This window comes from Chiloscyllium plagiosum, chromosome 13 (genome assembly GCF_004010195.1).
Source record: "Chiloscyllium plagiosum isolate BGI_BamShark_2017 chromosome 13, ASM401019v2, whole genome shotgun sequence".
NCBI classification, from domain to species: Eukaryota; Metazoa; Chordata; class Chondrichthyes; order Orectolobiformes; family Hemiscylliidae; genus Chiloscyllium; species Chiloscyllium plagiosum.
The window spans coordinates 6,156,990-6,172,495 of NC_057722.1; the positions used below are offsets into that span (position 1 = coordinate 6,156,990).

At 45.2% G+C, this 15,506-nt stretch overlaps 1 protein-coding gene across 1 annotated transcript in view; it reads right to left on the reverse strand.

The window, feature by feature from the left end:
• Positions 1 to 9,655: 9,655 nt before the first annotated feature.
• Positions 9,656 to 15,506, reverse strand: part of wdr33 (WD repeat domain 33) — a 104,090-nt gene continuing 98,239 nt past the window's right edge. Inside the window, exons 19-21 of the mRNA XM_043701765.1 lie at positions 12,109 to 12,278; positions 11,324 to 11,485; positions 9,656 to 10,200 (exon numbers count right to left, since the gene is read on the reverse strand). Of these exons, the coding sequence (XP_043557700.1) occupies positions 9,977 to 10,200; positions 11,324 to 11,485; positions 12,109 to 12,278 (556 nt within the window). The 3' untranslated portion in view covers positions 9,656 to 9,976. The remainder of the gene's footprint in view (positions 10,201 to 11,323; positions 11,486 to 12,108; positions 12,279 to 15,506) is intronic.

Below are 15,506 nucleotides of genomic sequence, written 5' to 3' on the forward strand. Positions count from 1 at the left end.
TCAGGCAGCATCCAAGGAGCAGGAGAATCGACGTTTCAGACCTAAGCCCTTCTTCAGGAATGAGAAAGGTATGTCAAGCAGGCTAAGATAAAAGGTAGGGAGGAGGGACTTGGGGAGGGGCATTGGGAATGCAATAGGTGGAAGGAGGTTAATGTAAGGGTGATAGGCCGGAGAGGAGGTGGGGGCGGAGAGGTCGAGAAGAAGATTGCAGGTCAAGAAGGTGGTGCTGAGTCCGAGGGTTGGGACTGATAAGGTGGGGGGAGGGGAAATGAGGAAGCTGGAGAAATCTGCATTCATCCCTTGTGGTTGGAGGGTTCCTAGGCGGATGATGAGGCACTCTTCCTCCAGGTGTCACGTTGCCATGGTCTGGCGATGGAGGAGGCCAAGGACCTGCATGTTCTTGGCGGAGTGGGAGGGGGAGTTAAAGTGTTCAGCCACAGGGCAGTTGGGTTGGTTTGTGCGGGTGTCCCAGAGGTGTTCTCTGAAACGTTCCGCAAGAAGGCGGCCTGTCTCCCCAATGTAGAGGAGGCCACATCGGGTGCAGAGGATGCAATAGATGATGTGTGTGGAGGTGCAGGTGAATTTGTGACGGATATGGAAGGATCCCTTGGGGCCTTGGAGGGACGTGAGGGGGAAGGTGTGGGCGCAAGCTTTGCATTTCTTGTAGTTGCAGTGGATGATGCCGGGAATGGAGGTTAGGTTGGTGGGGGGTGTGGACCTGACGAGGGAGTAATGGAGGGAGTGGTCTTTCCGGAACGCTGATAGGGGAGGGGAGGGAAATATATCCCTGGTGGTGGGATCTGGCTGGTCTATCCTGGGCTGAGCTGGACTGCGGAGTTGGACTGTATTGGTCTGTGCTGTGCTACTCCAGCCCATCAGTGCACCCGAGGTGCTTGCCTGATTGTGTAGGTGCACACTGAACACAGGCAGAGAGTAGCTCAGAATGGAAGGTGTTGTTGTGAGTACCCTGGACTCTCCTTCAGCCCACTCCCATTGTTGTATGTGAAGGGTTTACCAACACTCTGCTAACGGACAGGGCACCGGATACAGACTTACACCTCACACATCACACTGAAACTACTAGTCATTGTCACAGGGATCTCTGCCCCTACATAGGGGCTGACATGAGGAAAAACTTTGTTACAAACAGCCCTTCAAGGTGATAGTGTGGTCATACCAAAGAACATCAGTTATAGCATCTTTACCTCTGATTAAAGAGGAGCACTGGTCATAGAGTGGGATTCCTGTAGGGTTACTCCTGTGGGGTTTGACTCAAGAAGGTAGAAGACAGAGGGTGGTGGTGGAGGGTTGTTTTTCAGACTGGAGGCCTGTGACCAGTGGAGTGCCACAAGGATCGGTGCTGGGTCCACTACTTTTTGTCATTTATATAAATGATTTGGATGTGAACATTGGAGGTATAGTTAGTAAGTTTGAAGATGTCACTAAAATTGGAGGTGTAGTGGACAGCGAAGAAGGTTACTTCAAAGCACAATGGGATCTTGATCAGATGGTCAATGGGCTGAGGAGTGGCAGATGGGGTTCAATTTAGACAAATGCGAGGTGCTCCATTTTGGAAAGGCAAATCAGAGCACAACTTATGCACTTAATGGTAAGGTCCTGAGGAGTGCTGCTGAACAAAGAGTCCTTGGAGTGCAGGTTCATAGCTCCTTGAAAGTGGAGTCGCAGGTAGATCGGATATTGAAGAAGGTGTTTGGAATGCTTGCCTTTATTGGTCAGAGTATTGAGTACAGGAGTTGGGAGGTCATGTTGCGGCTGGACAGGACATTGGTTGGGCCACTGTTGGAATATTGCGTGCAATTCTGGTCTCCCTCCTATCAGAAAGATGTTGTGAAACTTGAAAGGGATTTACAAGGATGTTGCCAGGGTTGGAGAGGTTGAGCTTTAGAGAGAAGCTGAACAGGGAGGTGGGGGAGTCCAGAACTTGAGGGCATAGGTTTGAAGGGAGAGGGGAAAGATATATAAGGGACCTACGGGGCAACTTTTTCACACAGAGGGTGGTGTGTGTGAAGCGAGCTGCCAAAGGAATTGTTGGAGACTGGTCCAACTGCAACATTTAAAAGGCATCTGGATAGGTGTATGAATAGGAAGTGTTTACAGGGATATGGGCCAAGTGCTGGCAAATGGAACTAGATCGGGTTGGGATATCTGGTCGGCATGGACGGGTTGGATCGAAGGGTTTGTTTCTGTGCTGTCCATCTCTATGACTCTATGAGGAGAGATTGTGGAGGCTGCACCAGTTTTCTGTGGATTTTAGAGGAATTAGTGGTGATGATATGAAATTCTTACAGGGCATGACGGGCTGGAAAGCTCCCCATTTAGAAGGCAGTGTCTCAGAAGGAGAGGGAGGCTGTTTAGGCCTGAGATGAGGCAGGATGTCCATGCTCAGAGACTGGTGAATGTTTGGAATTCTCTGCTCCAGACTCACTCATTAAGGGTAAAAACCAAAGGAACTGCAGATGCTGTGAATCAGAAACAAAGACAGAAACAGTTGGAAAAGCTGAGCAGGTCTGGCAGCACCTGTGGAGTGAAATCAGAGTTAACTTTTTGGGTTGAGTAATCCTTCCCTTAAAAGCTTTTCCAGCAATTTTTGTCTTTGTTTCAGTCACAGAGGGTGTTCAGCTGAGACTGAGAAATCTCTAAAAACTGACGATATGAAGTGATATGGGGAGAGAGTGGGGAAACAGCGTCAATATAGATCATCAGCCATGATTGACTCAATGACTGAACACGCTTGGTGAGCTGGTCTACTCTTGCTCCCATTTCCCATTAAAAGGAACTAGATCACAGCTTAAATTGCAGGGAAATAGGGACAAGTGGGACTGACCAGATTTCTCAACAAATGGCCTCTTACTGTGTCATAACGAAATTGGATCTCCGGGTTGTTCAGCTCCAGTATTTAATTAAACCGTGGCTGATTTATGTCTTAACTCCATTTTCCTCTACCAATACAATGCAATTTCAGAAGGAAATTTCAATCGACCCCTAAGATCCACAGTCTTTGGGGGGAGGAGGCAGTCCCCTCGTTTTCAATCCCCTTCTGTATGGAGAAGGGTCTCCTCATTCCATGTCTAAAGTATCTGATTAAGAGTAATTCGGTGACCCCTTTTCCAGGGGTTGGCATTCCTGTTCAAGCGGATTTAACAGAGTGGAGGGGTCATTAGACTTTGCTCCATTGAAAACAACCTTTAACTAAAAATCCTAGATGAAGGGTCAGAGCCTTCTTGCGTCCCACAGAATTGGGGGGGGGACAATGATCAAGAAACAATCTCAGATGACGCCCAGCTTCAGTTGCCAAAAGACTCCTTTAAAATGAAGCCTCAATGATGAAAATCATTCAGTCATAGAGATGTCAGCATGGAAGCAGACCCTTCAGTCCAACTCATCCATGCCGACCTGATATCCCAAATTACAGATTACATTACAGTGTGGAAACAGGCCCTTCGGCCCAACAAGTCCACACCGACCCGCTGAAGCGCAACCCACCCAAACCCCTACATTTACCCCTTACCTAACACTACGGGCAATTTAGCATGGCCAATTCACCTGACCTGCACATCTTTGGACTGTGGGAGGAAACCCACGCAGACACGGGGAGAACGTGCAAACTCCACACAGTCAGTCGCCTGAGGCGGGAATAGAACCCGGGTCTCTGGCGCTGTGAGGCAGCAGTGCCAACCATTGTGCCACCATGCCGCCCAATCTAGTCCTATGTGCCAGCATTTGGCCCATATAGCCCCTCCCTATAGCCCCTCCCTATAGCTTAAACCCTCCAACCCTGGCAACATCCATGTAATTTCTTTTCTGTACTCTTTCAACTTTAACATCTTTCCTAGAGCAGGGAGGCCAGAATTGAAAGCAGTATCCCAAAACTGGTCTAACCAATGTCCTGTACAGCTGCCACATGACGTGCCAATTCCTATACTCAATGACTGACTAATAAAAGCAAGTGTATCAAACACCTTCTTCACTATCCTGTCTACCTGCAACTCTACTTTCAAGGAGCTATCAATCTGTACTCCGAGGTCTCTTTGTACAATTTGACCCAAGCTTTGTACAATTAGGACCACTGTTGGTTGTGCCATGTTACTGCCAGGTAACACTTCTCATCCATCTTATACCTTGTGCGACACTCAGTCACAGAACTGTTATGAATCAGGAGGCCATTCGGCCCATTGTACCTGCACCAGCTCTTCAAACGAGTATCATTACCTCATGCCTAACTTGTGCTTTTTCCTCAAAACCTTGCACACAATGTGACCTCGAAGTGTCGTGAGTCAGTGTGCCAGATCGCCAGTCACAGATATGTACGATACATAATTCTCCATCAGCTAAAATGCCCAAACTGTTAAATGAACAGATATTGGATTGGTTAAATCTGAAAATCAAGAAGGAGCAAACATAGGGAGCTAAGCCTCGTCTTATAAAAAAATCTCAGCACTAATATAACTAGTTGCTCACATCATTTTTTCCAATTGTTTTCCTTATGTTCCCGGCCAGGCAGAAAGAAATGAACTAATTCCTTCACATCAACGTTGTTGAATTGCTGTGAAAATCAAACTCCCCCACAAATAAGGTGGCACTCCAAGATGTAGCCAGAAGAAATTCCATGGTGAGAGACCAGAGAAGCTGGGAATTTCCTGCACGTGTGCCAGTTGAACTGAATCTGAAAGATTTCTGTTCTATCCCTTATGGAACTTGTACAGAACAGTTCCTTAACAGGGAATAGCTGGCCTCACTGAAAGATGCATGACTGTCTTTGGGAGGAATTAGTCAGTCGTTTTAGCTTGTGGTTTCTCAGTTCCACAATCATGCAGCACAGACATAGTCACCATCTCTTGAGGTGATAGTAAAGTCTCTTATCTATTGTTAATTTAATGTCAAAAATCACAACACTAGGTTATAGTCCAACAGGTTTACTTGAAATTGCAAACTTTCAGAGCCCCTGCTCCTTCCTCTGGCAGCTGGTGAGAGAGAAGACATCGGACACAGAATTTGTAAGTAAAAGATCAGAGGGTCATATAACTTATGTGAATGTATTGAACAAACCGAGATGGCTGTTAAGTCTTTAATCAGTTAGAATGGAGGTGCATATTAATTCCAATTGATTAATATGTAAATCCCAGAATTTCTTTCAAGTCACTGCCCCAAGATAACTTCAGGTTTTATCAGAATTAAGGTGACACCTCGGGTCAGACAATGCATGTGAGGCCCTGTTTCAAGTCTGTTTGCACCTCATCCTGGAACCAGATTGGTTTTATTTCCAAAGTAGGAATTTATAAAATGCTACATTGACTGTCGTTTGATAGTCATTGAGGTTTGTTGAATATCTTTGCATAAGTTGGAGGACCCTTTGATCTTTTACTTACAAATTCTGTGACTGGTGTGTTCTTTCTCAGTAGCTGTACGAGGAAGGAGCGCGGGCTCCAAAAGCTTGCAGTTTCAAATACTATAACCTGGTGTTGTGAGATTTTTGACTTTGCCCACCCCAGTCCAACACCGGCACTTCCATATTATTTTAATGTAACTTGTTCGTCACATTCATGCCTCTTCTGCTGATGATCCATTAGTGGTTAACTCTTTGCTATTTAACACTAGCAAGCACTACAAACTAGCAATTGAAGGAGGCTTGGAGGTAGAAAATCTACTCAAATAAGTGGCTCACAGAACCAGCTGTCAGCATCTCTCCCAAGTGACCCGCACACCAATAACCTCATAAGCCACACTGTGAGTGTGTGACAGATTCAGAATGAGACAGGCGTCATGCAAGCTGCAGCTTTCAGTGTTCCTAACTCAGAGCCGACAGCAACAAAGCAGCAGAAGATGGATAAGTAACTGGTGCAGCAAGTTAAAAAAGGTTTAATATTTTCCATGGTTTATACCATGAGTCATAAACTTCAAAAATGCTGTCAGTTGGCACGGTTGAATGCTATTGGCAGATCTTCCAGTTGCTGAGGTTAATGATGCTGTACTTGGATTTATGATTTCTTATGGCATATGTGAAGCTATTGATGCGCTTGCCTAAGAATATCTTAAGATCATTCCTTTCGCTCTAAGAAATAGTTTAGCTGTTTATCCAAAAGTGACTGGTCTATTTACTTTCTTGGCAGCTGTACAAGAAAAGGCATTGAAAATTACTTCTTTGCAGGAACCCTCCAACGTCAAAACTTGCCCTGGAGACATGACAGCAAGTATTATGGTAAATCTATAAGGAATTCTGATACCATAGATCCATGAATCCAGTTATAAAGAATCTCAGAACCCAAGTGTCAGATTCAGTTGGGTCACTCTGCTTCAAGTTGTTAAGACAGTGAGTAATTAGCATTTCTATCTCTTAAAACTGTAGCACAACCATCAGATCAAATACTCTAAAGTGTAATTGCGAAGATGGAGAGGAATTTTGTCAATTTCAGTTATCAAAGTGTAACTCAATGCAACCTTTTGAGGTAGGATTTCTATTGCAGTTTGAGCACAGGAATTCTACCTCAGCCTGTCTCCTTCAACAGGTCCAAACATTTCACTGGCTCTTCTTAACCGTCTGATTGCGACTTTTGGATCATTTTTATCCACAGAAAGGAGCTGACAAAAGAGCTTGTTTTAATTGCTGGCTTATTTCATGCAAAGTGGGGATTCGCACATATTTGGAACAAAGCAGGAGGGATAAAAACGCTGATCGGTTTGGCTTTGATGAAAATAAACCCGTTTGTCTGAGCCTACGGAATGCACAGCCCCGACTGACTCCGTTTGCATGCCTCCACATCCAGGTGTTTGCCAGGCCCCACCTTTTGGAAGTGATACACAAGGTAATAAAATGAGTGAGAGCCGCACAAATTGTCAGTCATTTTTTTTTAAACAGAAGGCGAAGATAACAAGCTTTGGCCAGGCCCAGAGACAGTGCAGGTTAGTTAGGGTTTAGCTTCAATCAAGCTAACTGACCCAGTGATGTGGGGAAGTGAAGTGTACTCACTCTATTTTTATATTATGTTCAAAAATGCTGTGCTTATTGAAGATGTTGAGTCCAATCACTTTATGTTCACTGACTACAAAATAAAGCAGCTTAGCAATTCATCTCTGGCTTTATCTTCCAAAGTGTTTTCTCAGTTGGCCTCATGAGACTTCGGAGTCAGATGAAATCAAGTTGCAAAAGAGTACTATCATTACACCATTAATAATGCAGTCATAGAGATGTACAGCACGGAAACAGACCCTTTGGTCCAACCCGCCCATGCCAACCAGGTATCCCAACCCAATCTAGTCCCACCTGCCAGCACTTGGCCCACATCCCTCTAAACACTTCGTATTCATATATCCGTCCAGATGGCTTTTAAATGTTGCAATTGTACCAGCCTCTACCACCTCCTCTGGCAGCTCATTCCATACATGTACCACCCTCTGTGTGAAAAGGTTTCTCCTTAGGCCCCTTTTATATTTTTCCCCTCTCACCCTAAACCTATGCCCTCTAATTCTGGACTCCCCCACTTTGTCTGTTTACCCTATCCAAGCCCCTTATGATTTTATAAACCTTTATAAGGTCACCTCTCAGCCTCTGACGCTCCAGGGAAAACAGCCCCAGCCTGTTCAGCCTCTCCCTATAGCTCAAATCCTCCAACCCTGGCAACATCCTTGGTAAATCTTTTCTGAACCCTTTCAAGTTTCACAACATCCATCCGATAGGAAGGAGACCAGAATCGCACGCAATATTCCAACAGTGGCCTAACCAACCTCCCGTACAGTTGCAATGTGACCTCCCAACTCCTATACTCAGTATTCTGACCAATAAAGGAAGGTGCACCAAATGCCTGTCGGTCAGTATCAGATAATGTAGACACATCCTTAAACACGAGACTCTCAGAGTATGCAGGGGAATGACTGGCACCACTGCACCAATAAGAATATTGAAGGTAAACCTGTAACTTTTGTAATTATTGCTTTTGCTCCCATGAAATCACTGAAGGTTTTACCTTAAAGTTAAAAGGTACTTGTTTATAACTTGCTTTAGATCAGAAAACACATAGATTGGAAAGGATTAGCAAGATGGAAGAGAAGCAATGGAGGGGAAAGGCGGGTTGACTTAGTTAGTGCTATTCTGTGTGAGGTTTGCCAAAGTACAACGACCTGCACAGGCATCAGCTTTACTTTATTATGGAAAAGATCTTCCCTTGTGTCTCCTGTGTCAATAACATTCAGGATTCCTGAGAATAAAGGTTATCAAAGAATGACTTGCCAAATTAACGAAGCAACAAATGTAATGTACACTGGATAGGTTCATGCAATGATGTGGAGATGCTGGTCTTCGATTGGGGTGGACAAAGTCAGAAGACGCATGACACCAGGTTATAGTCCAACAGATTTAATTGAAACTGTAAGCTTTTGAAGCATTGCTCCTTTGTTAGGTGAAGACTGACGAAGGAGCAGTGCTCTGAAAGCTTCAAGTAAACCGGTGGAAAATAATCAAGCTCACGCAAAGCAGTCCATGATATCCAGTGCGACCTGTGTCAAGGTAGATTGAAAGGACTATTTTAATGAGTAGTTACTGGCTCAGAAACCACTACCATTCCATATAATTAACAAGCTGACACTAACGTGACCACTTACTGTGCACTTTCTAAAACTCTCCTTGCACTACCAGTCAATACCTGCACTGTTCATACTGCTTGTATTTGTAAAGTTCAGCTAGCACCTAATTTGCAATGTTTCTACAAGACCCATACGTATTTTTTTGTAATTACAAAAACTGCAGCTGCCTTTGCATCATCAATGAATTATATGCAGGTCAAATAATGTCTTTCTGCTACCATTGCATTGGCAGCAACTATATATTACAAGCTGCTATATATTGCAGTACCAAAATAAAACAACGAACTGCAAACGCTGGAGATCTGAAGCAATGACAGAACTTGTTTGTGAAACTCAGCAGGTCTGGCAGCATTTGTGGGTAGAAAGCAGATTAATGTTTTGAGTCTGGTTACTCTTCATCAAAAGTGCAGTTTCTGCTTTTGTTGTTGTATATTACTACATTAGCACAATCCCACATCTGCATTTTTGCATTACTGGCATCCATCTCTCGCTGCACTTGTGACTTTGCTGCCCGTACCTGGATGTGAGATGCCTTTACTTTTGCCTGTGACATATTTTGAATAATCTTTGCAATATCCCAGTGTGTGGGGTAATGTGGCTCAGATGTTAGTACTCCAAGGATATGAGCACATAACCTAAGCTGACAATTCAATACAGAGGGAGTTCTGTATTGTCACAAATCTGTTTGATGACACTAAACCAAGGCTCTTTTGCCTGTTGAGGTGAGTATGATCACAGCCATGGCACTTCCTGGAAGTTGCTATTCCAAAGTTCTCGTCAACATTTGACCCTCAACCAACACCGTAGAAACTCTGATCATTCATGCAGTGTTTCCAAGCTGCCTGTCAGTACTTGCTTTCTGTCTTTTAACATATTTATCCCCTTGGAGTCATCGTCAAAACCCATTGACCACATGAGCTTGGCACTACTATGTTAAAACAGCATCTCGATCTGAATCTGTGGTTCAGACAGGGACCTCGCAAGACAGTCAAGCAATGTGTGGGTGGGTGGGTGAGAGGTCTAGCAAAATAAATAAATACAGGCCAGTTTCCATATTGTCTTTTGTTAAATTTTGCACAAATTATATTGTGTAGTCATACAAAATGACACTAGAGACAAACTGTACATGGAGTCAGAGCCGCTCTGTTCTGACACATATTCTCTGTGTGTGGCAAAGCTCCAGAGCCCACAACACTAAAACTGCTGGAGTTTAACAACAAACACTGCTGCCAACTGTACAAAAATGAAAAAGGAACGACCGTTGCTTCTTCCGAGGCCAGACCTGCACACTGGCCGCACGCACAAGTTCCACTTGAGACTGTTTGGGTCATTGGGGGTCTTCAGTCATATCGATTCTCTGCTGCTGCTGCTGCTGCTTCACTCATCTCCCTCTGCTGCCTCTGGAGGAGCCTCGGCGTGGCCCAGGACCTGAGGCCTTGCCGCTCCTTCCCCAGTTGGGGCCACCCCTAGCTCCACCCCGAGGAGGGGGTCCTCCAGGGCTACTGAATCCGTCGTCTCGGTGAAAACCATCATGTCGGTCTCCCTCGTGCGAATTGCTACGGCCAGACTTGGGCATGCGGGGCGATGAGGCTGGCCCACTCCGCCCTGTAAAACAATCCATTGCAAGGACATCCATTAAATGGCATCCTGTGCTTAGCATTTCATAACAAGCCCTTTCGCAAAGCCAACAGCAACAGTATGGTGCTAACCTGATACTGGCAGCAGTGCACGGAACCTGCCTGAGACGTTCCAATTCAAGTGAAACATGAGTGAACAAAGAATCCCTTGAAGAGGAAAAGCTTCGGTACTTTGTTCAGACACCAGTGACTTTCTCACATCATCAGCGAAGACCAAATCTTCCACTTTGCCTGCCTCAGCACCCCGATGACAACCTTGGCTGTGCTACTCTGTACACCTTTGTGCGGTAACAGGGAGGGTAACAATCCCTTACTGCTACTGGACTACTCCATTACTGGACAGCACAAATTAGCAGGAGCTTGGTTTCCACAGCATTCCCTTCTGCCGTAAACCCTAGAAGGGCAGAGGGTGTTGCTTTCATTGTTCAGGTGGCCTGCTGCTGGTGCAGTTTTGGATGGACACCCACCCAGACCGAAACTCACTATTCTCAACCAGGGGACCAGGTGCATCCTAATCCCTTTGATCAGGACTTCCTGCCCCGTCATTTCAGTCTCCTGCAGGGTGGAAGGGACACAACGTCTACGCTATGAAATGACGGGGGTCACTCCCTGTTGGCAGCCAGGAAGCGAGCGGTTCTGGTGAGAATCACTGGCACACTGTCACGTCCAGCCAAACCTGGCCATGTGAAGGGCAACAAAATGAACTGAAGCTTCATAGTACAGGCCCTTTACATTAAATCACAAGTTATATTCTGAGTAGGGACCTCTCAAATGTTAGATAACCAACGTGTAACAAATCTAAAAAAATTGGCAATAACAATCAACATGTTTTAGTTCAAGGCAGCTTAAAATGCCACAACCAGGTTACTTGTTGCAAACTCTGAGAATTATAGCTCCACGAAACGAGAAACAGCTTTCAAACACAGTCACATGGACGTGTATATCTATATATCCGTGTATACAGTGGCTTAGACACACAATGTGGAAGGTGCACACACAACTGACCCTCTTGAGCCTACCACAGGGGCTCTGTTTACCTTTCCAAGGGACAATGTTTAATTGTGGAAGGTTAAGGGTCCTCCAGAACAAACCTGGTTCTCTGTTGGCATCATGGATTTCCCCTCGATCTCCTCGCCCTCCCCAGCCGTCGCGGTGACCTCCTGGAGACAGCGGCCTTTTCTCCGATTTCCGGCCTCCCTCGAAGCGAGGGAATTCTTCATGGCCAGGTAGAGGAAGGAGGCCCCCCCGCCCACCTGGAACATCAAAAATGAAACAAAGCATCAGCAGCAGAATCAATCCGGGGCGTCCTGTACCTCACTCTCATGCGGCAATCATGAGGTTAGAAAAGACAATTAAAGAGAAGAGAGAAAGAAACGATTTCCTCTGGTAGGGCAAGTCTAGAATAAGAGGACAAAACCTTAAAACTAGAGCTTGGAGGTTTCAAACTGATACCTATAGATTAAGGTTGGGGGGGTTTTAAAATGAGGTGGGGCCTTGAGCGATAAAATGTATGAACTAAAAGAATCGCAGAGAAGGCATGAATGGGGACTCTTGTTCGTGTGTCCCAGTATACTTGTAGCAAATAGGGTCAGTAGGGAGTGGGCAGCCGAAAAGAATAATCAATGAGTCAATGTTTTGAAAGCTTGCTCTGTAAATTTGTCAGCAATTAGATCTGTAATCCAACTTATTTTACTCACATCAGGAGTAGTCCTAAACCCCCAACAGCGTGAGATATAATAGGGTTCACATGTGGCAGTTTCGACTTTGTGCATTTGCAATGCTTTTTTAAATTGGCCACACTTTTATTATTTCTACAACAGCTCAACACAGGCCCAACAAACTGCTGAAGTGAGATGAGACCCGTGCTCAGCTATACCTCGCACTGCTCCGCGACCCCGTCCTCTTCCTCCGGGGTCACGGCCCCTTACGTTCTCCTCCGCTTGCTCAAACTCCTCATCGCCCATGAACTCATCCATATTCATGAAAGCCTCTCTGCCTCGTGGACCGCGACCGTCGTGACGAGATCCCCCTCGAATGGGCCGGAACCTGCACAGAGAAGATTTGGCGTTTCACCCACATCTCTAGCTGTCTCAGAGACCTGACCGACTGTAACATTCCAGCTCCCACCAAGAACGGTACCAGCGAGTTCCAACGTTCTGCGCGGACAAGCTCTAAGCGTTAACATTTCAAGTTAGCACCAATCCTACTTTCCCAGCATTACAACCCGTCGCTGAAATAGGCAGGATGAGTTCCTCCTCATGTCACTTTTCAGCTGAGGTATTGTGGCGCACCAGGTATATTGGCCAACAAAGTCTACATTAGAGTGTGCTGGAAAAGCATAGCAGGTCAGGCAGCATCCGAGGAGCAGGAGAATCCACGTTTCGGGCAAAAACCCTTCATCAAGACTGAAGGCAGGGAGGCTCCAGGGCTGAGAGATAAATGGGCTCCCTGCCTTCAGTCCTGATGAAGGGTCTTTGCCCGAAACGTGGATTCTCCTGCTCCTCGGATGCTGCCTGACCTGCTGTGCTTTTCCAGCACCACTCTAATGTAGACTCTGACTTCCAGCACCTGCAGTCTTCACTTTTGCCCACATTGGCCAATTCTCCAAACCAATTGCTTCGATTGGTAAATACCCTTCATTTGATCATAACTAGTGCGATAGTCTATTAATAAAGCAATCCTCTCCAAAGTGCAATGCAGGGTTGAATACCTATACCCATGATTCTCTGAGATAAAATTTACCAAGGTGCAATTTAAGATTGTCCTTAGGAGACCATTAATCAAAGCTTGCACAACAGCCTGAAGGTAATCTGAAATAACAGACCAGAAATAAAAGAAGTTGACACAGAAGTAAAAGTTTGAATAGGTCATATTCTGCACACAAGACAAGCGTTTTAGGTCACTGTTTCATGGCTGAGCATTGGCTGGTCTCCTTACTGATTGGTACTGTGGATCATTCAGGGGATCTCAAAAACAAGTTTAAAGAATGAATCCAGAATGCAATGAGATGAGCGACCAGTGGGCGGCATGGTGGCACAGTGGTTAGCACTGCTGCCTCGCAGCGCCAGAGACCCGGGTTCAATTCCCGCCTCAGGCGACTGACTGTGTGGAGTTTGCACGTTCTCCCCGAGTCTGCGTGGGTTTCCTCCGGGTGCTCCGGTTTCCTCCCACAGTCCAAAGATGTGCAGGTCAGGTGAATTGGCCATGCTAAATTGCCCGTAGTGTTAGGTGTAGGGGTATGTGTGGGTTGCGCTTCGGCAGGTCGGTGTGGACTTGTTGGGCCAAAGGGCCTGTTTCCATACTGTAATGTAATGTAATCTAATCTAATCTTATGTCCTGGCAAATGCTGTCAAATCCTTTGAGATTAGTCAATAAATTAATTGTCCAGCTAATGAGGAAGGTGGTATGTAGCTTCACATACATAAGAAACAGACAAGCTAATTAATTTTAAATCTGCTGACAAGCCAAGGGTTCAACCCATTTACATGTCTTTGTTGCAGTTCCTCCATTTGGGTGTAAGTCTATTCATTTGTATGAAGTCAAGGTTAAAAAGATACAGGAAAGCGTTTTATTTCAACCAGGTCGATTCCAGGTATGAAGGGTCTATCTTATAAGGAGAGGTTGAACAGATTGGGACTGCACTTGTTGGAAATTAGAAGGAGAGGTGACCTTACTAAGACATACAAGATTCTTCGGGGGCTTGACAGGAGTGGGGGTAGAGACAGAAAGGTTATTTTCCCTTGAGGGAGACTTGAGGAGCAGAGGGCTTAAGACAAGGTTGTCCTTGTAAAAATGATGAACAGGAATACATCTTCTCAGAGGATAGTAAATCTGTGGAATTCTTTACCACAGAAGGCTGTAGAGGCTGGATTGTTAAACATATTCAATGCTGAGAAAGACAGATTTTTAATCAGTAAGGAAAGCTAGGGTTATGAGGAAAGACAGGAAAATGGAGTTGAGAATGATCAGATCAGCCTTGAGCTCACTGAGTGGTGAAGCAGACTCAATGGGCTGAATGGCCTCCTTCTGCTCCTATGTCTTTTGGTCAGCATGTGTAAAAGATTTAACACTCATATGAAAATGAACTTAAAAGGCTAGCTTCTGCTTACTTTTGTTAACAAGTACCTGGCAAGGATAGCTGGCTAGTAAGCATTATATGGAAGACAGCTAACAACACTAACGACAAGTTAGAGAGAACACTGCTTGTTATGCACACATTTGTTCACTATACTGAGACACAGAACGGGAAATTAAAGTCATTGCTGTTCTCTCAACAACCCTTTCCAGACAGCGGTTGTGCAGTACAAACTCCCATAACAGAACAGAAGAGATGAAGGTACCTATGCATAATTGTAAATGCAAACACTCTCATAGGATATCTACTGGACAAAGGCAATAGCACAATCTCGCAAATGGCAAGAGCAGTACTGAGCACATCAGTGCTGGACACCAGCTACACAAAGATCATATCACTGTATTTGCAGCGTTAGTCAATATGCCATGGAAGCGTGAACAGGGAGTCTAGAAATGACATTACAGCTGTATAAAACATTTGTACGGAGAGCAGTTCTGGATACCACACATTATGATGGATGTACTGGTTTTAAAGAGAGGGTAGGCTAAGTCTGAGATTGACAGATGCTTGCTAACCGAAGATATCAAGGGATATTGGGTGAAAGCAGGTATATGGAGTTAGATCACAGATCAACCAAGATCTGAATGAATGGCCGAGTATACTAGAGCGATTAGGTGTGTTAAAACTGTTCCAATGTTTCTAACCTTCATCCACGCCTTGGTTACCTCTAGACTTGACTGCTCCAATACTCTCCTGGTCAGTCTCCCACCTTCCATTCCCCATAATCTTCTACTCAGCTAAGCCTTTACTGTCTGTGGGGAGGAGATGCACGTTTTCCTCATGTCTACGTGGGTTTCTGCCGGATGTTCTGGTTTCTTTCCACAGTCCAAAGGTGTGCAAGCTATGAATTGGTCATGATAAATTACCCATAGTGTTCAGGGATGTTTCAGTTCTGTGCATTAGCCATGGGAAATGCAGGGTTACAGGGATAGGGTAGGGGAAATGGATGTGGGTGGGATGATCTTTGGAGGGTCGGTAAGGACTTGTTGGGCTGAATGGTCTGTTTCCACACTATAGGGATTCTTTGCCCATATCCTAACACATAGTCCCATTCACCTTATATCAATGTACTTGCTGAACCACACTGACTCCCAAACCAGGAACAACTCAATTTAGAAAAATTGTTTTGAAATCATTCC